We start from the raw sequence: 23,315 nt of genomic DNA, 5'->3' as shown, positions 1-23,315 counted from the left end.
TTTGTCATCAGATGTTAATTCAGAAGCTGTTATTTGGAAATGTATTTAATGTAAAGCTTAAGTAGCTCTACAGCCTCAAAAGGCAGCTACAGCAATTTATATAGAGATTTTTAAAAAACCCACAGATTTTAATGCTGTGTGTAGGCAAGCTCTACTGAATAAAGTATTAAATGCCTTACAGTTGTTTAAGTTGCTCTATTAAGCTCTACCTCTTTATTTAACAGATGGCAATATAGATTTCCGATTTTTGTTTTTTCTCCAGTTCTTTTCATTTCTCCTTGGATCCAGCTGCATTTTTCCCCATTTTAGAAGACAACTCATACAACATGCACAAGTAGCATTTTTTACAGTCAAGTGCCTGACTTAGTCCCAAATTTTGCATTTGCTTCTACTCACAGTGCTCCTTTTTTTTGTCCACAAGATGAATCAGATATAATGTCTGAGGTCCAGGAGCTCCTGTGTATTTCTCCATTTGGCAGTCTCTATTGTTACTCCTCCACATGCTTTCTCCAGTCTAACTGGCCAGCAGTGGTCACTTTGTCTTAGGAATCAAATTAGTTTTGGTATACAAATTGGAAATTGGGAGTGTTGAGAACCTCCCTGGAGTAAAAACAAGTGTACCTTGTAGCAAAAAGCAGTGTGAACAGTAACCAGAATTAAAAAGGTAACATAATAAAATACAGAAAATCAGTGGTCTCTAAAACAGTAAGATCACCTGAGCAGGGTAGGAAGAGAAATGCTGTAGACTGGAAAAATCTTTAACTTGGCCATATAACCATCACTTAAGATAGATATGTGTAATGAAACTTTTAAAAAAAACTTAATTTTTTAAGCCAATGATTTACCACACAAGAATAGAAAGATAATCTTTCTAAGGCAGTTATTTTTTGATAAATTTTCAGTATTAATTATTTGTACAGTCACAGGATCAGTTTTAGCTTATTACAGTTAAGTATTTTAAGCTTATATTAAATGCTGCACACATATGGAATATAATACAGTTTTCCATGCCTAGGAAAACAGTGCCATAATGCTGACCTCCAAGGCTACCATCCTGATTTGAGGGTAGACATGGTAGTAGAAAAACCTAAAACTTCTTAATAATATTTCCTTTCCCAAGCCAAGTTCTATTTTGGTTTCTGTGTATTATCCTACTCAGGATTAGTGTTTTCTCTTTCTCTACAATTTGTGATACTCCTTCATATGGAATCATCTCCCTCTCTCCTGCCAAATGAAGTTGAAAAGTATTTTGTGTTACTAATGACAGCCCCCTCACAGGCTTAAAGAAATAGACTTTTCAAGCATTAGTTTTAGGTACATTCTATACTCCAACACTGATTTATGCTCATTATACAAGGGCACATCAAATGGCCCTATTGTTTCAATAGCATATTTGACAGGGAGTACAGCCATAACAATTTTCACCATAAGAATAATGTGTCTTTTACACTAGGATTTTAGAATTAAGCTGTTACGCAAGAACAGCCTACTACAAAACTCCTCCCTACTCAATAGTCCTGGAGATCAATCTAATGCATGTACTGAAAATGACTTGTACTTAGGGATTTTAATAAACCACTTAATCTATTTAGTGTATTCAGAGGAGTAACTATACATAAACGATATGTTCCAAGTTATGTGCACTAGGTCTGTTTAACGGTTTTATTCTTGTTTGCAAACATGCACAAACAATTTACTGTCTTCTATTCAAGCAGAAGTTACAGTGGTGCTTTTGCTACTAACTATGGTATGCATTTTGGGGTTATATACCACTCCAATTCACATGCCTCCTTTAAGTCAGGAATGCTCTTCAGTGCTGCCACTGAAAGATGTGCTCCGGACATGATTTCTCAGTTGCTCTATGAGCTCTGGATTCTGTTGCTGTATCTGTTGTGCAAATTGTTGCCCCCTGTGTTGAACTGTTTTAAGTAAAATCAACAAGTGGAAAAAAGCCCAAACCAACTGACAAGCAGCATTTGTAAGAAAACAGGATATCCTAATATAACTGAAAGCTGCATTATATGAAAGTTAAGACTAAAGATACCTTGATTAAGACTATACAGCAAGATAGCTGTAGTGTTACCACTTTATCTAGTTAGTGTCTCTCCAAACAGGATTATCATCAGGTCTTCATTTTCATTCTTTAGGACTATTACTTCTACTTGATAAGATGGAGGATAAAGTATTATCTTACTTGCTAAAACTAAAATTTGGCAACAAATCTGCTCCAGTGATTTGCTCCCTTCTTTTTGAGAGGATCCATTCTAGTTGTTTAAGATAACTACTCTTATAGTTGAAGTTCTAGTTTTTCCAGAAATATAGTATGCAGCTGCCAACTTGTACAGCCAACAGGATGTCAGTAATAGAAAGCAAGCATACAATTACACCTGTATGACTGAAGTAATGACAGATCCATTTCCATAACAGTTGTAGTTTAAGAGTAAAATTAATAGGTGAGATTAAATCCATGTAAAAGATAAGCATAATACTGGTTTACTAGAAAAAGCAAGTAAGTAAAACGTATTACTTCATGAATAGCCTGGCATGGCATTCTCTGTAACTTCTGCATTTCGCCCAAGTAGCAAATTATCAAGACTCCTTTAAACTACAGTATAGGTTGAAGGAAAGCCACCATTTTCATAGATCTAGGCATAGCACGTGATTTTTGTGAATACAGCCCTTGATTTTGTGGGGGATACTCCTGTCTGTGATGTGAATTATAAATTACTCTTGCCCTGAAGGGGCAAAACTTAAAAATAGTTTGAAACAGGCTAGAATGCTGAAAAAAGTAAAATTGTATGCTTGTTAAGAGATCTTGCCATATAAACAAATTTTATGTTTTTGTGCAGACTCTTCCAGATGGATTATCATTATTATATTATAAAAGACTTCGGTCCTGGTTTTTGTGAAAGCCACTCGTCTCCTTCTTATACTGAGTTCCCTGAAGCCTTCCTAGTCCAAATGGAGGGCTGCCAGAGCATGGTCAGTCAGGAGTCAACTTTAGAACAGTTGAAACCTGTGCTAAATAAATCTGTAACTTTTCTAATTAGTGTCTGGGATATCCGGTAATAAATTTATCAACACAATTTGAAAGCACACATAGGAGTACCTAAAGGTTTAAAGGAATGTTTTTAATATCTGGCATTTAGAAAGTAAACAGTGCACAAGAACCAGAAAGTGAAACTGAGCACACAGTCATTTCAATTGGTAGAAATGTAGAAAGCAAACAAGATAGTGGAAAACAAGTCTTCAAGATCTCAATTTTAATCAGGTACACAATGGGGACAGGACACAATATAATTGGCTTGACTCTATCCCTTTTAAATAGACAGTGCACAATGATGCTTCTACAAATGTAACAGTTAAAACTATGCAATTCATAACACTTATGCATGGATCAGGCTGGACAAATCCACCAGGCCACCAACACCCGCAGCAGGGCCACCAATGGCATTTGACATCATCCCCGACATCCTGAAACAGCACAGTGTTGGTATTAGGGTACGCAGGGACCTTTACAGTAAGCAATAAACTGTAATTCTTCATTGAATTACTGGGAGGAAATAAGCTTTAAGAGGAATAAACAGCAGTAGTTCTAGTTACAGTAAGCAAAAATAAAATTACATTTTCAGGAATACAAGTACTATCCACCTTTTCTTTTATTAATTCAAACCCCTGAAGATATTTGTTTTAATGGTACTCCATTTTAATACTTACAATTGTTGAACTTGAGGATTCTGCATTAAGCTTGCTGCCTAGAATAGACAATATATAGCTGAAATTATAATGTATTTACTGCTTGGGTATCACTGAGGAAAATGTAAAAAAAACATACAAAGTGTATTCAATATTGCATTACAAAATTAAGCTAAGTCTATGTGCACACAGATGTATGGTTCCCAGAAAAAAGAATTATTACAGGAAAGTATTTCAAGGATATGAAGCTGAGACAATTTGTTACATTTTAGATACTGGTTACAGAGTCAGACATGAAAAATATGACAGCAAGATATTAAACATGAAAACCCAGTACTGAAAACTTAAAAAAATTAACTTAAGGCTTCCAAGGACAAAGGTCTTCTATTGGGTGAAAGGAGAAAAGTCTGTATTTTGTTGATTCCCAGACTAGATAAATCAGTTTTTCAACTATTATTACTATTACTAGTGGGTAAAAACTGTTAAGATTACAACCACAAAATATTGCAGAGTAAACCAGTGGGGACTTATTTTGCACCTTGATTTTGTGGTAACATATACCTTCCATTTCAACTTGCATATATTCTTATTTTGTAGTAAGCGTGAGGTTATTTAAATTTCTCATTCATAAGGTACCTCAAAAATTATATTGTGTTTACCATAGTGTAAGGGTGTATATGGACAGATGCCATAGAACTAACCAGGTGACGGTTTAAAGTTAGCAACATACTTCCTATGGAAATCAGTGTCTGTAAGAATACAAGTCCAATAGGCACAACACTGTATCTGCTCATTCACTATCTTATTAAAGGCACTACAAAACCGAGACATATACAGTATTAATTTTATTGATTGATATATTTCCATACAACCTCTCAAAAGAAAATCAACTGTTTTCTCTAGTCTACAGTTGGATATAAAATGCCAAATTCAGGTAAATTCTATGGGAAATATAGGATTTTTTTCTCTCTTCCATCAGTAACAAGTCTGATCTAGGTTAGGGGCCCAAAACGGAGAAAACTTTCTCAAGGTCAGACAGTTACCCAACTTTTTTCCTTAAAAACAAAACTAAACAAAACCAAAACTAAAGAGATGGAGACTGTGAATAAGTCACATGGCCATTGAAGTAGTACATGGAGTTCCAGTGCTATTTAATCACTAATGCCATTGGAGAACTCATTCACTTCTTCCTTTCCTACCATCTCTATTATTTGGACCACAGTATCAGAGCAGGTGTATTGATCTCTTGCATGCAGTGCATTTCCATGCTGAAGCACTGGTTAAAATGTCCTGTCCTAATGAAGCTGCCAGATGGGTAGTAAAGTTTTAACTGAGTTCTCAAAGGAAATAAGTATTTTTTAAATTTTTTTCTCCAAATTCTATTCTTCAGAGTTAATTCATACAAATTGGCTAAGAAAGCCATGTATGGAGGTAAAACTACGGAGGGACAAAACCACAATTTGCCATTGTACTGGAAGTAAAGGAAAGCACTGTGTGTTTGCTGTTTGCTATTTGCTTAAGAGGTGATTTCTTTGCATTTATTGTTAACTATGCAGAGAATAGAAGAGATATTTTTACACCATGCTGTTGACAAGTGTTTTGCTACTCATGCATCTATAAAAACAGCACAGCTAATCTGTACATGTTGTTGTTCATAAGTAGGATAGAATCAATTGGAAATAAGATAGACATTATAGGAGATTTATGCTTCACTCTTGGTTTGAGTGACTTAGAAAAGTTTAAATGCAGTATAATGAAACCATTGCCATTATAATAAGCATTAAAATAACTTCTGTTATTAAACAAGAATTGTTCTTAAAACTTCAGTTTTAAAAACAATATAATGTAAAGCTTGAAATATACTCACCATACTAATGAAGGCAGGATTGTTTATCAAGCTTGCCATGTCAAAACTCAGGCCAGTTCCAGTCTACAAAAAAATTACAATTGAAGAAAAGTTTACCTACAAAATTCCAGTTAAAACTGCTGTTTATTTAAATAGATGCAGGGCTAACTTACAGGACTAGACACATCTCTTAGTTTCTGTTCTGCTATTTTCAAATTTGACTTATAAGAGTTATTTTCTGGATCAAGATCCAGTGCTTTTTGGTAACTTGCAACTGCTTCTTCATATTTATTCACTGAGGTCAGAGCCAACCTAATGTGAAATAAAGAAATCCCGGTTAGAACATAAATGACCATCAAAAGATAAAGATACATTTTCTGTTCCAAGTAAAACAGTATCTCACAACTAATTTTTAGCTTGAGCACTAAGTTAAAGCAAGTTTTGCTCTTGTGCTACTATTGCTTAGTGTAAGCCCTTATTTTTGCAGAACAGATGAACCCTCAAGAACTCATCTTGCATTGCCTGTTCCATATATAAACAAGTTTCATTAAAAACCCTTTGGCATCATCAAGTGATTTAGTCTGTATTTGAGAGTGCAAGCTGGATCCAGCATACGTGACTTTTCGCATAAGCTCAGGAATTCCTCTAAATGTCCTCCAGTCCTTTTGATCCAAGAGATTATTCACAAGGGTACATAGGTAAGTAGGGTGAATATACTGCAGCCTCAAGAAACCAAATACTGGAACCATAAGTTTCAGCGTAACAGATTTTTGTCTTAGGATCAGTGCAAGATTCTCCTCTTGGATCTTCTACTTCAACAGCATGACAAATGAGTTATACAGGATAGTAGTAACATCTGTAAGACTCTGTAAGAAACCCTTGTATCAGGGAAGTCTGCTTAATGTTTTGAAAAATATTCTTCTCCAGCAGCTCAGGAGAGCACAGAACAGATTATCTACTACTTTTGAAACAGTATTTGTTTTCAGATTTTATTAGCTACTACATTTAAAACATCACCTTTCTTTGAGCTATTCCAGAAGTCCATCTGGTTGCAGTTTCAATCCTGTCTTCTACTGTATTTTCAATTTATGCTGACCATAAAACTAAACTGATCTTTTCCATATTTTGTGAAAGATCTGTATAACCCACATTCAGCTATTCAGTACTCCAGTCTCCCTTTAGTATGTGCTGAGCTACACAGACTGGGTTGATAAGTCTATGCTAATGCCCACTAACAGACCTTAGTCTTTTATCTCAGGCAAGAGCGCTCAGTGTGTTAGTCAGTCACAGTCATTATTCTCAGTGAAAATGAACTCAATAACAGCATGAAACTCCAGGAGACTCCAGCAATGCTCCTGGAGGAATATATGCAATAGTAATGTTTTCTCCCTTAATACAGTTACTCCCATAACATACTCCTTGTTGGGCCATTAATTTGCCAGAATAGTTTCTGACCAGATGAAAAATGCAATCAGGTATTTCTGTGATGCAACCGTGGCTTTTGGTTGCTTTTTTCTGAAAGTATGTAAAATTTTCTTATTGGCACACAGTACAAGTCAGAACAGCGGGTGACACTTTCTTTGCTCACAATTCCAGGACCACCACCTACCCAGACAAGTGCTTTCTCAGGGTCATGCTGTAAGCATCCCTAACTGTCTACATGGCTCCCATCTCTGCATATTTCTCTGGCACTTCTACTTATTTCTGTGATATATACAGAGTTTCTGTCAAATCCTTTGAAAAACTAATATACCTGCATAATGTGGTCAGAAAACAGCTTTCTCATAAGTATTTTTTGTTGAGAAGGTGGTTTCTGCACTTGGTTTTTTTAGTTATTACTAAAAAAAGCACTGTTTCCTCATTTAACCTATGTATGCCAAATATATTATTATATCTGAGTTAAGCAACAACCTGCTGCTCAAAATATGTCCTCTATCAAAACAACCACACAATAAAAAAAAGTTTGATTGCCTGTCGTGGTTCAGCCTCAGTTGGCAACTAAACACCACGCAGCCGCTCGCTCTTTTATTTATTTATGTATTTTACATTTTATGGCTTCCTCATCTCTATTCCAACCATCAATATTTCTTACAAGGGGCTAACACTGACAATCCAAATCTCTTAGTAGTTTCTAGCAACACTGTTGTATATATGTGCACACTTAAATTCCTTACTTTTTCCTTGTCATTTTATTTTCTGTGAAAAAATCTCAGTCATGTAAAAACAAGACCTAACAATACGTTAATTCCTAGCTTCAGTGATGGCTCAATGATATTTAAGGTTGAATTTCTTAGGGACTGCCATGTTTGGAACCACAGGTTAAATGCCTTTGGAGCAAGGAGATCTGGACAGTACAGTGAGATGAGCTATCATGCAGTATAATAGCCACAGCATCATAACTGCACTCTCAAATCTACAGAAGTGAGATAAAGTTTTAAACACTTCTACTTTTACAGCAAATGAAATGGGTATAAGAAGAAGAATGAACTTTTACTTTCATTTACTTTCATTTACTTTTACAGCAAATGAAATGGGTATAAGAAATTATTACAATAATTTTTAACTTCAGATAAAGACGAACCACTATACGTAGTTTGGAAAGCAGTGCCCTAAGGGCCTCATAACAACAACTGTATTTTACACTGAATGTTTTTCCATTAATTTACACTGAATGTTTTTCCATTAATTGATAGATGTCTGTGCCACCTGCATTTAGATTTAAGTGCATTTGCCTCACCAACAATAAAGAACAAGGCTATTTTTTCCTTGCTGAAATATTTTCTGTGCAAATTCAAAGGGCTTTCTTGCCAAAGTTGTGTGTCTGTTTAATCTGAATGTACACTGTCTAATCACAACACTTTGCAATATGTTAATGAAAAATATGTTGCGTTGATGCTGTCATGATGCTCAGTTGTGAACTCTGCTATGTAGTTAACAGAATGCTTAATCAGAACCTATACATTTTCTCAACCTTCGTTTAACAAAGTAAATTATTTAAAATATTTTGTTTATAGAAATCATAATAAAGAATAATTACAGCTCTAGATTCCCCCTTCCCCCCCGGGTTTCGCCTCTCTCTCGTTATTTTCCTTTTTATTACATTATTTTTGTTGTTATTATTGTTTTATTTTAATTATTAAACTGTCTTTATCTCAACCAGTGAGTTTTCTCACTTTTACCCTTCTGATTTTCTCCCCCATCCCACCGGTGGGGGAGTGAGCGAGTGGTTGTGTGGGGTTTAGTTGCTGGCTGGGGCTAAACCACAACACTCTGTTGAGAGCTTTTGCTTGTTTGCAGGCATGGAAAGAAGTTAATACACATCTTTTTCACCTTTGTGGCCTGGAAAGTCAATATATCCTTACTGACTTAGCACATTATGCATATTGGCCATGTAAGGCTTGTATTAAAATATCATTTTGATGGAAGAAATTAGTAGATGAAACCTGTAGATTAAAACATTAAAATATATATTTTAGCTCCGTTGTTTGCTACTCTCATGTCTTAGAATTTAGGAGAGCTATAACTGAAATTGTTTATTTTAGATTTTAAAAAGCCACTCTGAAAGCATTCTTCCCCCAGGAAAATGAAAAATGTCTATAATGGTTTTCAGTTCTGCTAGTAATCTTTTATATTTTATATTTTGTTTCTTCAAAGGAGAAGGGGTAAAATACTAAAACAAAGAGAACATCTCTTAACACTCACAACTATGTCATTTATATCTGTTAGGTGGGGAGAAGAAAGGGAAAAAATAACCGAAGTGAACTGAAGACTTCATAAAGAAGAGAAATGGGGAAGACAAACTGATTCTCCTTTAATTACACCTAAAATTATAAATCTTTTATGATAAAAAAATCTACAACTGTTTTAACAGATTCTGAAAAATAGTTATTATGTTTCCCAAACTAAAGCTACCTTTTATCGTAAACCCTATTTTACAGATGAAGGACAATCAAAAGGATTGTTTTTTGAACTCTCCTAAAAATGTTTCATGGTAGATTTTCTACAAACAAAAACTCTGTACTTAAAGTACAATCTATTAGTCTAACAGGCCTAGAGTGAGACAAGATTTGTAGAAGAGGTGCTATCTTTAATTAGACCAACTGACAGAACAGGAAAAACCAAACTTTTGGACTTGACTGGCATCCATTAATCAGATCTGACAAGTAGCAAAATCCAAACTAAATACAAGTGGGACACGATTGTTCTTAGTATAATAAAACTATTTTAATCAATTAAAACACTGGAGAGAAAACAGTTGCTATAATGAATGTACAGGGATGAATCAGCAAGAAAACTGTAAGCTTTAAAAACAATGTTGCCAGTGAGGTCACAATTTGTTTATCCACTGTTAAGAATATAGTTCCCAGGATTTTTTTTAAACATAACTTGTAGGTCCCCTGTGAGGAGCTGGACTGTACAACAGACAGAATATTTTCTTCATGACAAAAATATGCTCCTATCCTTTTCTGTGTTTTGCTTTTGTTCAGTTACCTGTGTGAGTTAATGAATAATGGTTGATTAGTTTCATGCACAAAATTCTCATGTGCATTTATCATAGAATCCCATCGGAATTTATTATAGACTCATAGAATCATTTAGGTTGGTGTTGTAGTTCAGCCTCGGTCGGCAACTAAACACCACGCAGCCGCTTGCTCACTCCCCCCCACCCCTGTGGGATGGGGTGACAATCAGAAGAGCAAAGGCAAAAAAACCCCAAATTGTAGGTTGAGATAAGCACAGTTTAATAATTACAATAAAATAATAATTATAATAATAATGATTATTATAATAATAACAATAATGATAATATAATAAGAAGGAAAAGGAAAAAGGGAAAAAAAAAGAAACACAAACGATGCAACTGCTCACCACCTGCCGACCGACGCTGCCTGTCCCCGAGCCACGATTGCTGCCTGCTTCCCCAGCCAGCTCCTCCCAGTTAACATACTGGGCATGACGTTACATGATATGGAATATCCCTTTGGCCAGTTTGAATCTGCTCTCTCAGCTGTGCCCCCTCCCCTGCCGGATTCTTGTGCACCTGGCAGAGCATGGGAAGCTGGAAAAGTCCTTGACTAGTAAAAGCACTACCCAGCAACAACTAAAACATCGGTGTGTTATCAACATTGTTTTCATGCTAAGTCCAAAGCACAGCGCTATGCCAGCTAAAACCATGACATTGCCTGAGAACAATCACAATGTTTATCAAGAGGCAGAGTGGTCTTACACCCAAAACTAAAATAACCTCAAATTTTCAATTAAATCAGCCTGTAGCTTCCCTCCGTCTCACTGAAATTGGGGGATCTTGGGTTGTGCTATATGAAGAAACAATCTGAACAGAGTTAAATAGGACAAAACCAATTCAACAGGCCCTAAAATTTCAAAGTGAATTAAGCCTGTCAGGCTACATTTGTACCAGTAAAATAAACTGTATCAGGGAAAGTTTTCAAGGGATAGCATTCCATCATCATTGATCTTAAATAAACGCCCCCTGGCATGACTTTGTCCCAGGCCAAAAAGCATTGTCTCATACAATTTTGGGGCATGGTTCAGAATTTAAGATAGACCAAGGCAATTTAGCAATTAGCAATTTAGCAGTTTGGATGTGGTCACTCCATACTGCAAACTAGATTTTAATAATACGGACATGGGCCATTTTGTGCCAGCTGACCCCAAAGAACAATCCCAAGCATTTTTTAATTTACTAGTATAGATATAACCTCAAAAGCCTTAAGCAGCCTTCAGCCCACACCCACAAGATGTTTGATTATTGAAGAAGCAAAGCTACACATATCAGAAGAACAGCCCTTCACTCAAGTAGATAGCCCATTCAGGGGAACATTGCTGACGTCATTTTTTTTCAGATAGCACTTAATCACACCCACCACCTAAAGGGGCAATACTGTTAAGCTCACAGACATGACTCAGAAAAACTACTAAGTGACATAGCTTAGTCTTGCTAAAATATCTGCTTCCTGAGAGTTACTGAACAGAAAAATTAAGCCTCTATTCCTGCTAGTGTGAAGCCTCAATACTTTTACTATCCTATTCTCTAACAGCATCATTAACAGATTCCCTGTTCCAACTGCAGAAATTTTATTACTCATAACTAGGTAGGAGGTAGAAAAACACAGCATGACTTCATAAACTAAATTTGTAAAGTTAAAGCTTTTTTTCTTGCATCTAAACTGAAAGGAAAAAAGCAAACTGACAAAATCCGATATGAAAATACTGAGATCGACTACCTATATAAAACTTAAAGCTGACAGCCTGATAGGGTCATCTTCAGAAAATTGCTACACTTTCAGAACAAGCATATCAGCTAAGTAAAACAACATAGTTCCACTTATTTCTGAAAACCTATGGTGACTTACACTTGAGTCTTCAGCATTTACTCAGATTTGTATTAGCTTACCCCATTCTCCCATATGCTTTGCTGTACTTTGGATCTATTGCTATGGCGCGCTCACAATCCTTTATTGCTTCACTGTAGTTGTTGAGCTTACTTTGAGCAGCAGCCCTAAGAGGAAGAGACAGAGCTTTGGGGGGAAAAAAAAAGAAAACACAACCACAAAAAAACACAAACAAACAAAACAACAAAAAACCCAACCAATAACAGCAAAAAAACCCAAACCACAACACCCCTTCCCCAAAAAACCTAAGAACCAAACAAAATCCAGCTTAGATAGTCACATGTCCATGACTAACCTTAGACTTGTTTAATCTTACTGACTTTTCATTCACTATTTAGGCAATGCCTCAGCTTTCCTCAATTACGCAGGACAAGCAAATGTTCTGAATTACGTATGTGCTTAAGTGCATTGCTAGACAAGGGCTTTGGAGAACACACACTCACCTTTGAAGACATAAAGGATAAGTAATTCTAAGGAACTGTTTTAGATCCAGCACATGACTATGCACAAAATACATCACAAAACCTACTGCAAGAAGTAGTTTAAATAGAATTATTTTATACAATTGCGCTTTTCCAGTAAGAAATATAGTTTTACTGCTGCTCAAAGAAATGCTGTGATTTTTCCCTATTTAATTTTTTAGCAGGCAACTCATGCTTGCAGGCTGGGATAACATTTCTCAATAATCTCTGAATTACTAAATTAAAATTGCATCTCTATACCAGAGAAATACTAAATGTTGTGGACATTTATACAATAAGACTAAAGACTTGCCCAAGTTAAAAAGGACATTGGAACAGATTAGTACTCAAAATTTTACCTGCTTAAAAGGCCTCAAAACACTAATTTGTTCTTCCTTGATTAAAAAGCTATCGTAGAAATGACAATAATTCCACTGTATAAAGCATTTTTATTAGAAATGCTAGATGCTACAATCATCACTGTATTCAATCCTTTCTCCCGTGATAACCTCCAAATTGCATGTTTTTTCTGAATTTGATTAAAATCTCTTCTGAATGAGACTAATTGCATCTTTTAAATATTCAGGCTACTTAACAGTTGTCCAACTCCACAGATGCCAGTGAAGATGTATGGATAAAAACTGGGCACAATGCTTAGTCTTGCATGTGTTTGAACAGAAAATGTTTTTCCATGTTTACAAAAAAATTATATAGCCAGTTAAAACTTCAAGGGCATCTCAGCTCTCTCTTTTTTCCACCGCTGTGAGTAAAAAGCAGTACTGTTGAAGGCAATAATTCTCCATTGCTTCCATACTGGCTTAAGAAAAAGGCTTACGTTTATTCAGATACCACATTACCCTCAAAACTCCAAGCAACTGCCTGTCTTCTTTTAAATAACTTTGTACAATACTGTGCACATTAACATCAAGATTAATTTTGGTCCTCACAAATGTAATATGCGATAATGTAGCGCACAGTGAAGTATTTCCAGTCTTTTGCCAATTACAGATTTGGTGCTTAAGCCCTATTCAGTGATTTTGGGAGGCTTTTGAATCAGGACTTATATTACCATTTGATAATTAAAATCACATGTGGTCAGTTTTCTCAAGGAAAATAGATGATTTACACTTTGAACTACCGTCTTAAAGATGTAAAATATTAGCAAACTGTGCATTCCCGTTCTCTTTATGCTTGCCACGGAACACTGACTCAAACACTTTTATTTATCACAAACTAAACTCTGACGTAATGGAAACACAGCTCTAAAAATGGGAAAAAAAAACAACCACTGGGTACAGTGCCACAAGGCCAGGTTGTGCTTAAGTTAGTAAACCCTTCTGGTAACAGAGGCACTGAAAAGTGTAGAGCAGATGGGCTCTAGAGGCAGGCCAGTTCCAGTAGGGCTCATAGACCATACTGCCTTTGTTCTTATGCTGGTCTTCAGGGCAGTATACTGAAAGAGCATACTGCTGCTACTGGGCTAACATGCCCTTCCAGACTTCCTCTGGTCCCATGTCAGCACTATGGTGAAGAATTGATTATACAATGAAACTACAACAGTCTTGTTATTTTTCAAAAGGTCATGCATAAAAATGCTGAGTATTTATACAATGCTTGAAATCTCCAAAATCATATACCCACACTGATTATATGCTTTCCAGGGAGAGTCAATACTAAGGGAGATAGAGATGGCAGCTGAGTCACTAGAAGACCAAAAAAAGGCTCTTGCTACTCAATAGGCTGGAAACAACAGCCTAAGTTATAATTTAACATAGACATCCTAACTCACAGAAACCTGATCTCAAGGTGCTACAAGTAATTTTAAAGCCCATATTACACCTTTAACTGATACAGATAAGATGAATTAGCTCACTTTTCCTTTAAATCTGTTACAAATTTAACAAAATAAATGTCTGAATTGCAGGTTTTTCTAGCTTCATGTTGTTTTGATCTACTTCACAACTTATCTTTAAAATAACGTTCATGAAGTTCGGGAATGAAAAGTGCATATTATTTTGGTTTTACCTGTTGCAGTAATAGGCTGCATTGTTTGGATCCAGTTCTATAGCCCTGGTATAACAATCCACTGCGGCACCATAATTTTCTTCTTTCATATGACTGTTACCTGAAATAAATTATAAAAAGCTCTTAAGTAGTTAAAAGACACAGCACTATGTTTGAAAGAAACAGAGCAGCCACATTATAGCATTTATGCATGAATAAACAGCATTATAAGGCAGTTATGACTGTACTTTTTGGAGATACATTCATTTAAATGGAATTGGCGTTGAATAATGCAAATAAAAATATCTACTATGCCTGTAAAGTTTATTATGTACATTGTAGTCCACCACATAAACCTTCCCCTTCTCATCTTGCTATTTCACACTTCCCAGATAGATTTTGGTGTTAAGCAAAGATCACTTTGTTGAGAAGTGTAATTGTAATTGCGGTTCTACTCTAATATAGATTCATCAGTCTTAACTATCTTTGCAAGCCTCATAATCCAATAGGCTATATGTTAATTCCTTTTTGGTCTCAACTTCTCACATCTTCCAACGACTTGCCTGTAACTACCCATATAACATGGAAAATCAAACAAAACAAAAACCAAGAGCATAAGCCCCGCTTCTGTGATGTTGTTACATAATTCATTCATTAAGATAATGAAAAGCACATATAGCGCAAGCAATCTAAAATGATTTAGAGGTAAAATTTCTCACCTTCAGAGCTCAGAACTTCTGCTCTGTAATGAGGTTTCATATGTCATATTTTTTAAGTCCAGTACAGTGAAAAACTAGAAAAATATAGATTTTATATGGAAGGAAAATTCTGGAGTAATGTCTTTCAAAACAAAAGATACCTTAGGTGTTCTTTCCTCCCTAGCACAGGGCAGTCCTGGCAGTTTCTTTCTTTCCTCACGACAAATTAGTAGAGAAAAAAAGTCCTAGTTCAGAGTGCCCAAGCTTAAGGTTGTCCCTGGTCCCACCACTATGGCTCCTTGGCCTGCTAGATCTTACAGAAGCTTTGGTTCCCCAGCAACCTCAAGAAATTGTCAGGAAAATTATAGACTTTCACTGACTTCCTTGTATTTTGGCAAAATATTTCAACCCTCTCCCAAAATAAGCAAGAGAATGGGTAGGTCAACAGGTTACTCCAGATGTATAAAACTGCATAAGCAAAGGCTGGAAAATTTCAGTCAGTGCAACATATAATCTCTGCTAGAAAGCAGGAGGCTGTGGAGTAAGCAGTTCTAGGTGCCAGTACTAAATAATAATAATTTTTAAAAACCACTACATTTGCACTTATTTGTGAACATGGAGACCTTAATAAACAAAATAAATTTAAAGTAACTAAGTATCATCAATGTAGTACAAAATCACCTCTTCACAATAGTGATATACTAGACACTAATTATAGTCGGCAATCCCTGCCAGTGAGAAGGCAAACTGAAACTGTAATTGCACGGATACCTTCAAAATATACACAGAATGTAACCATATCTGCCTCATTTTTACAGGCCCACCATCTACACACCTTTCCTTTGATATAAGGTCTGCACACTAAAGCCTACTGCCAGTTAAAAGACTTGCAAGTTAGCTGCACTCAACAAGGTTGCAGCAATTAACATTTATCTAAAACAAAACTGCTATCAATGACTATCAAAGTTAGAATTTCTGATACTGCTCTGAACCAAAGATGACCTGGGATACGGGGCTTAGTTGGCGCTACTATCAATGGGTACCATTCTTGCTCTCTCTAGCTCAAAATTGGAAAACAGAAAAATAGCTGAGATAAAGCAATTTGGGACAATAGGAAAAGCAACCATAATATTTTCTTCTGATGCCAGACAAAAATTCTTAAGACAAAAAAAGAAACAACAAATGGTTATACTTTTGAATGTTTTGAAGATAGCTTCTGACACAGCTGGTGAGTGAGCCAACTAGGGAAGGGGCCCCACTGAACCTGTTGCTTGTGAACAGAGAAGGACTTGTGGGTGATGTGGTGGTTGGAGGCCTTCTTGGGCACAGCGATCATGAAATGATAGAGTTCTCGAACCTCAGAGAGGTAAGTAGGGGGGCTAGCAGAACTGCTACCTTGGACTTCCAGAGGGCAGACCGTTTAGGAGACAGAATCCCCTGGGAGGCAGTCCTGAAGGGCAAAGGAGTCCAGGAAGGCTGGGCATTCTTCAAGGAGGAAATTGTAAAGGCGCAGGAGCAGGCTGACCCCATGTGCCGAAAGATGAGCCGTCAGGGAAGATGACCAGCCTGGCTGAACAGAGATCTTTGGCCGGAACTCGGTGGGGGGTGGGGGTGGGGGAAGAGTTTATGACCTTTGGAAGAAGGGGCAGGCCACTCAGGAGGACTACAAAGGTGTAGCGAGGTTATGCAGGGAGAAAATTAGAAAGGCCAAAGCCCAACTAGAACTTAACCTAGCTACTGCGGTAAAAGTAAATTAAAAAATACTTCTATAAGTACATTAGCAGCAAAAGGAGGGCTAAGGAGACTCTCCAGCCTTTATTGGATGCGGAGGGAAACATAGTGACAAAGGATGAGGAAAAGGCTGAGGTACTTAATGCCTTCTTTGCCTCAGTCTTTAATAGTCAGACCAGTTGTTCTTGGGGTACCCAGCCCCCTGAGCTGGAAGACAGGGACAGGGAAGAGAATGAAGACCCCATAATCCAAGGGGAAATGGTTAGCAACCTGCTACACCACCTAGACATACACAAGTCTATGGGGCCAGATGGGATCCACCCAAGGGTACTGAGGGAGCTGGCAGAAGCAGAAGTGCTCACCAAGCCGCTTTCCATCATTTATCAGTAGTCCTGGTCAACCGGGGAGGTCCCAGTGGACTGAAGGTTAGCAAACGTGATGCCCATCTACAAGAAGGGCCGGAAGGAGGATCCGGGGAACTACAGGCCAGTCAGCAAGACCTCGGTGCCAGGGAAGGTTATGGAGCAGATCATCCTGAGTGCCAACACGCAGCACGTGCAGGATAACCAAGTGATTGGGCCCAGTCAGCATGGGTTCATGAAAGGCAGGTCCTGCTTGACTAACCTGATCTCCTCCTATGACCAGGTGACTCGCCTAGTGGATGAGGGAAAGGCTGTGGATGTTGTTTACCTGGACTTTAGCAAAGCCTTTGATACCATTTCCCCACAGCATCCACCTGGAAAAACTGGCTGCTCATGGCTTGGATGAGCATATACTTTGCTAGGTAAAAAACTGGCTGGATACCTGGGCCTAAAGAGTTGTGGTGAATGGAGTTAAATCCAGTTGGTGACTGGTCACAAGTGGTGTTCTCCAGGGCTCAGTGTTGGGACCGGTTCGCTTTATCAATCTCTATCAATGATCCGGATGGGGGATCGAGCGTACCCTCAGTAAGTTTGCAGATGACACCAAGGTGGGTGGGAGGGTCTGTTCAAGGGTAGGAAGGCACTGCAGAGGGATCTGGACAGGCTGGTTCGATGGGCCGAGGCCAACTGCATGAGGTTTAACAAGGCCAAGTGCCAGGTCCTGCACCTGGGACACAAAAACCCATGCAACACTACAGGCTTGGGGAAGAGTGGCTGGAAAGCTGCCCAGCAGAGAAGGACCCGGGGGTGCTGGTTGACAGCCAGCTGAACATGAGCCAGCAGTGTGCCCAGGTGGCCAAGAAGGCCAGCAGCATCCTGGCTGTCTCAGCTGTGCCTCTTTCCCTCCCGGCTTCTTGCGCACCCAGCAGAGCATGGGAAGATAGAAATGTCCATGACTAGTACAAGCGCTACCCAGCAACAGCCCAAAACATCTGTGTGTTATCTCAACCTTTTTTTCCATGCTAATTTCAAAGCACAGCACTATAACAGCTAGAGTGAGGAAAATTAACTCTATCCCAGCTAAAACCATGACACAACCATAGTAGTGATGACGTACAACATTATATAGCAATTAACAGCATACCATTCAGGTCATTGACTGTTTTCACCCAAAATCAAATCCCCTTGGGGTACACACCGGACTCCTCCATCCTCCCGCATCACCCACCAAGTACACCCGGGTCCTTGAGCTAAACCAATCACACGAGTGGGTTTGTCTTTGCCTGAGGCAGGAAAAACCCAGACTGTTTTCCCCAGCATATTTTTTACATGCACTACTGGGACTTAATCCCCTTCCTCAGTACATAAGGGTTCTGATTGGGCAGGGCCAGCTTGATTGGCAGATCCCCGAGTGTTGACTAACCAGGTGGCTTTTGTTAAATGTGTATACTAGTGCTTGAATGTTCTACCACCCATTGCTCTCATTGTAGTATTTAACAGTATCTTTTGATTTTCTCAGAGGCTGGTGCATGATAGGGAATGTGATACACCCACTCAATGCCATGCTCTTTGTCCCAGGTGTCTATGAGGCCATTGTCTGACTCAATTCTCTCTGGGGTGCCATGTCGCCATAGGGCTTGTTTTTCGAGACCCAGGATAGATTTCCAGGCAGTGGCATGGGACAAAGGGCATGTTTCCAGCCAGCCGGTGGTTGCTTCTACCATTGTCAGAACATGGTGCTTGCCTTGGCGGGTTTGTGAGAGTGTGATATAGTCAATCTGCCAGGCCTCCCCATATTTATATTTCAGCCATCGTCCCCCATACAACATAGGCTTTACCTGCTTCGCTTGCTTGATTGCAGCGTATGTTTCACATTCGTGGATAACCTGTGCAATAGCGTCCATGGTCAAGTCCACCCCTTGATCACGAGCCCACCTGTATGTTGCATCTCTCTCTTGATGGCCTGAGGTGTCATGGGCCCACCGAGCTAGAAATAGTTCGCCCTTATGTTGCCAGTCCAGATCCACCTCAGCCACCTCAATCTTGGCAGCCTGATCCACCTGCTGGTTGTTCCAATGTTCTTCAGTGGCCCGACTCTTGGGATAGGTGAGCATCCACGTACTTTCACAACCAGGTTCGCTACCCGGGCAGCGATATCTTGCCACAGTGCGGCAGCCCAGATGAGTTTGCCTCTATGCTGCCAGTTGCTCTGCTTCCACTGCTGTAACCACCCACACAAGGTGTTTGCCACCATCCAGGAGTCAGTATAGCGATAGAGCACTGGCCACTTTTCCCCTTCAGCAATGTCTAAGGCCAGCTGGATGGCCTTGACTTCTGCAAATTGGCTCGATTCACCTTCTCCTCCAGCAGTTTCTGTGACTTGTTGTATAGGACTCCATACAGCAGCCTTCCATCTCCGGTGCTTTCCCACAAGGTGACAGGACCCATCAGTGAACAGGGCATATTGCTTCTCCTTTTCTGGCAGTGTGTTATACAGTGGGGCTTCGTCAGCACGTGTCACCTCCTCCTCTGGTGATATTCCAAAATCTTTGCCTTCTGGCCAGTCCATAATCACTTCCAAGATTCCTGGGTGACTGGGGTTTCTTACTCGCGCCCATTGGGTGATCAGTGCAACCCATTTACTCCACGTAGCATCACTTGCATGGTGTGCAGAGGGGACGTTTCCTTTGAACATCCAGCCCAGCACTGGCAGTCGGGGTGCCAGGAGCAGCTGTGCTTCAGTACCAACCACTTCTGAAGCAGCTCGGACCCCTTCATATGCTGCCAGTGTCTCTTTTTCAGTTGGAGTATAGCGGGCTTCGGACCCTCTGTATCCCCGATTCCAAAACCCTAGGGGTCGACCTCGGGTCTCCCCCTGGTGCTTTCTGCCAGAGGCTCCAGGTAGGACCATTCTCCCCGGCCACGGTGAAGAGCACATTCTTTACATCTTGTCCTGCCCGGACTGGGCCAAGAGCTACTGCATGAACTATCTCCTGTTTAATCTGTTCAAAGGCCTGTTGTTGCTCAGGGCCCCATTTGAAATCGTTCTTCTTCCGGGTCACTTGATAGAGAGGGCTTACGATCAGACTGTATTTTGGAATAGGCATTCTCCAAAATCTCACAACGCCCAAGAAAGCTTGTGTTTCCTTTTTGCTGGTTGGTGGAGACATTGCTGTTATTTTGCTGATCACATCCATGGGGATCTGATTACCTCTATCTTGTTCCAGTACAGTCTGAATCAGTCCATGACAAATGGTAGGACTGTGTTTCCACCCCTGGGGCAGTTGATTCCAGATGTTCTGGATGCCCCTCCAAGTGAAAGCAAACTGTGGCCTGCACTCTGCTGCCAGAGGGATGGAGAAGAATGCATTAGCGATATCAGTTGTGGCATACCACTTGGCTGCCTTGGACTCCAGTTCGTATTGAAGGTCTAGCATGTTCGGCACGGCAGCACTCAATGGTGGAGTGACTTCGTTCAGGCCACGATAGCCTGCTGTTAGCCTCCACTCTCCATTAGACATCCGCACTGGCCGTATGGGACTGTTAAAGTGTGAGCAGGTCTTACTGGTGACTCCTTGGCTCTCTAGCCGACGAATGAGCTAAAATTTCTGTCCATTTATATAGCAAGTCAGGGTATCATAATCATGTGACAGTATTGCTCTGCATTCAGTGCTGAATGCCTTTCATTTTGAAGTGTGGCTTCTCATGGTCAAACCCCTTGCAATTCTGTGTCTAGACCCTGCACAGACTACTCCCAAGCTATAGCTCCCAGAGTTACATGACTTGTGGATTCAAACCTTGGCTTTCCATGCACAATTAGACACACATACGGTCCTGCTAACTAATTAGGCTGTTCCTAACATGGGCTCAAAAGGAAGATGACTTGAGTAACTATTTTTCTGAAGTTCTTGGTGGACATACACATATTAAGGCACTACTGAGACTTTGACAAGGCATGTAAATGAAGAGAGGAGTTGTGAAAAGTCCAGCACATTTTTGGGATCATTTTTGTGGCCCTCCTCTGGACCCACTCCAACAGGACCATGTCCTCCTTCTGCTGAGGGCTCCAGAGCTGGACGCAGTACTCACCAGAGCAGAGCAGAGGGGCAGAATCACCTCCCTCAACCTGCTGGCCACACTTCTATGGATGCAGCCCAGGATACAGTTGGCCTTCTGGGCTGCAAGTGCACATTGTTGGCTCATGTCCAGCTTTTCATCCATCAGTAGCCCCAAGTCCTTCTCTGCAGGGCTGCTCTCAATCCTTTTATCCCACAGCCTGTACTGATATCGGGAGTTGCCCTGACCCAGGTGCAGGACCTTGCACTTGGCCTTGTTGAACCTCATGAGGTTCACACAGGCCCAGCTTTCCAGCTTGTCCCAGTCTCTTTGGATGACATCCTGTCCTTCTGGCGTGTCAGCTGCACCACTCAGCTTGGTGTCATCTGCAAACTTGCTGAGGGTGCACATGATCTCGCTATGTCATTGATGAAAATATTAAACAGCACTGGTCCCAGTACGGACTCCTGAGGGACACCATTTGTCACCGGTCTCCATTTGGACCACTACCCTCTGGATGTGACCATCCAACCAATTCCTTATCCTCCGAACAGTCCACCCATCAAATCTGTATCTCCCCAATTTAGGGAGAAGGATGCTGTGGGGGACCACGTTGAAAGCTTTAAAGAAGTCCAGATAGATGACATCCATTGCTTTTCCCTTGTCCACTGATGTAGTCACTCCATCATAGAAAGCCACTAGGTTGGTCAGGCAGGGTTTGCCCTTGGTGAAGCCATGCTGGCTGCCTCGAATCACCTCCCTGTCCTCCATGTGCCTTAGCATAGCTTCTAGGAGGATCTGTTCCATGATCTTCCTGGGAACAGAGGAGAGGTGTGGGAAACTATAGGTTTGAATCAGCATGTGGGTCTCATGATAAGTTGTTTGAGATAGAAAGCGGGCTGGAGAGTTATAGGTATGCGATGGAATTAGCTTGACTACAGACCCGGCGTCAGACCCGCTGATGGAAAATTACAGAGATCAGACCCACTGATGGGAAATTACAGAGAATCTGCAAGTCACCAGGAGGAGGGAGAAAGGCGAGAGATATCCCGGCCTTGAGAGCAAAGAAGAAAGGCAGGGATATCTCTTGGCCTTGAGAGCAAACAATAAACAAGAACAAGGAATTAGGCACGAAGTACAGAAATAGACTGTTTGTTAAGAAGGTGTCGCAACCTGTATTAAGTAATTGTTGAAGCTTGTTTACAAGAGCATATAAAAGCGCTGTGACTTAAAAATAAAGCTGAAGCTTGCTCTATCACTCACATTGAGTTGGCCGCTTGCTTTCCTCGCTCGCCGCAGAGAGGCTGACAGGTCGGTAGTTCCCTGGGTCCTCCTTTCTACCCTTTTTAAAGATGGGCACAATATTTCCCTTCTTCCAGTCTCCAGGGACTTCACCTGACTGCCATGACTTTTCAAATATCATGGAGACTGGCTTGGCAACTACATCAGCTAATTCCCTCATGACTCTGGGATGCATCTCATCAGGTCCCATAGACTTGTGTATGTTCAGGTTCCTCAGGCAGTCTTGAACCTGATCTTCTCTTACAATGGGAGGGGCTTTATCCCCCGGTCTCCATCCTGCAGTCCATCGACTCGGGAGGGGTGAGGAGAAAGGTTGCCAGTGAAGACTGAGGCAAAAATTTTGTTGAATACCTCAGCCTTCTCCTTGTCTGTTGATACTAGGTTGCCATTCTTGTTCATCACAGGGGATACATTTTCTTTGACCTTCCTTTTCTGGTTGATGTACCTGTAGGATCCCTTCTTATTATTCTTTGCATCCCTTGCCAAATTCAGCTCCAGCTGCACCTTGGCCCTCCTGACCCCATCCCTACACAACTGGGCAGCATCCCTATACTCTTCCCAAGATACCTGTCCCTGCTTCCATTGCCTGTGCACTTCCCTCTTGCTCTTTAGTTTGGTCAGCATGTCTCGTCTCAGCCATGCTGGTCTCTTCCCTTCCTTGCCTGATTTCTTACACCTGGGAACTGAGAGCTCTTGCGCTGTATGGAACACATCCTTAAAGATCTGCCAGCTCTCTTCTGTTCCCT

General features: G+C 40.1%; 1 protein-coding gene across 1 annotated transcript; it reads right to left on the bottom strand.

Moving 5' to 3' along the window:
- Window positions 1–1,729: 1,729 nt before the first annotated feature.
- On the bottom strand, window positions 1,730–21,678 carry LOC135310833 (small glutamine-rich tetratricopeptide repeat-containing protein beta-like). The gene is given in 9 exon segments (XM_064439879.1): window positions 1,730–1,909; window positions 3,385–3,474; window positions 3,718–3,755; window positions 5,564–5,626; window positions 5,716–5,854; window positions 11,958–12,062; window positions 14,442–14,541; window positions 16,361–16,519; window positions 21,402–21,678. Coding segments are annotated over 9 exon segments (1,083 nt in total). The 3' UTR covers window positions 1,730–1,797.
- Window positions 21,679–23,315: the final 1,637 nt, after the last annotated feature.

Source organism: Phalacrocorax carbo (genome assembly GCF_963921805.1).
Source record: "Phalacrocorax carbo chromosome W unlocalized genomic scaffold, bPhaCar2.1 SUPER_W_unloc_15, whole genome shotgun sequence".
NCBI classification, from domain to species: Eukaryota; Metazoa; Chordata; class Aves; order Suliformes; family Phalacrocoracidae; genus Phalacrocorax; species Phalacrocorax carbo.
Note: the sequence above shows the minus strand (reverse complement) of the source record. Positions and strands in the feature narration are given on the sequence as shown.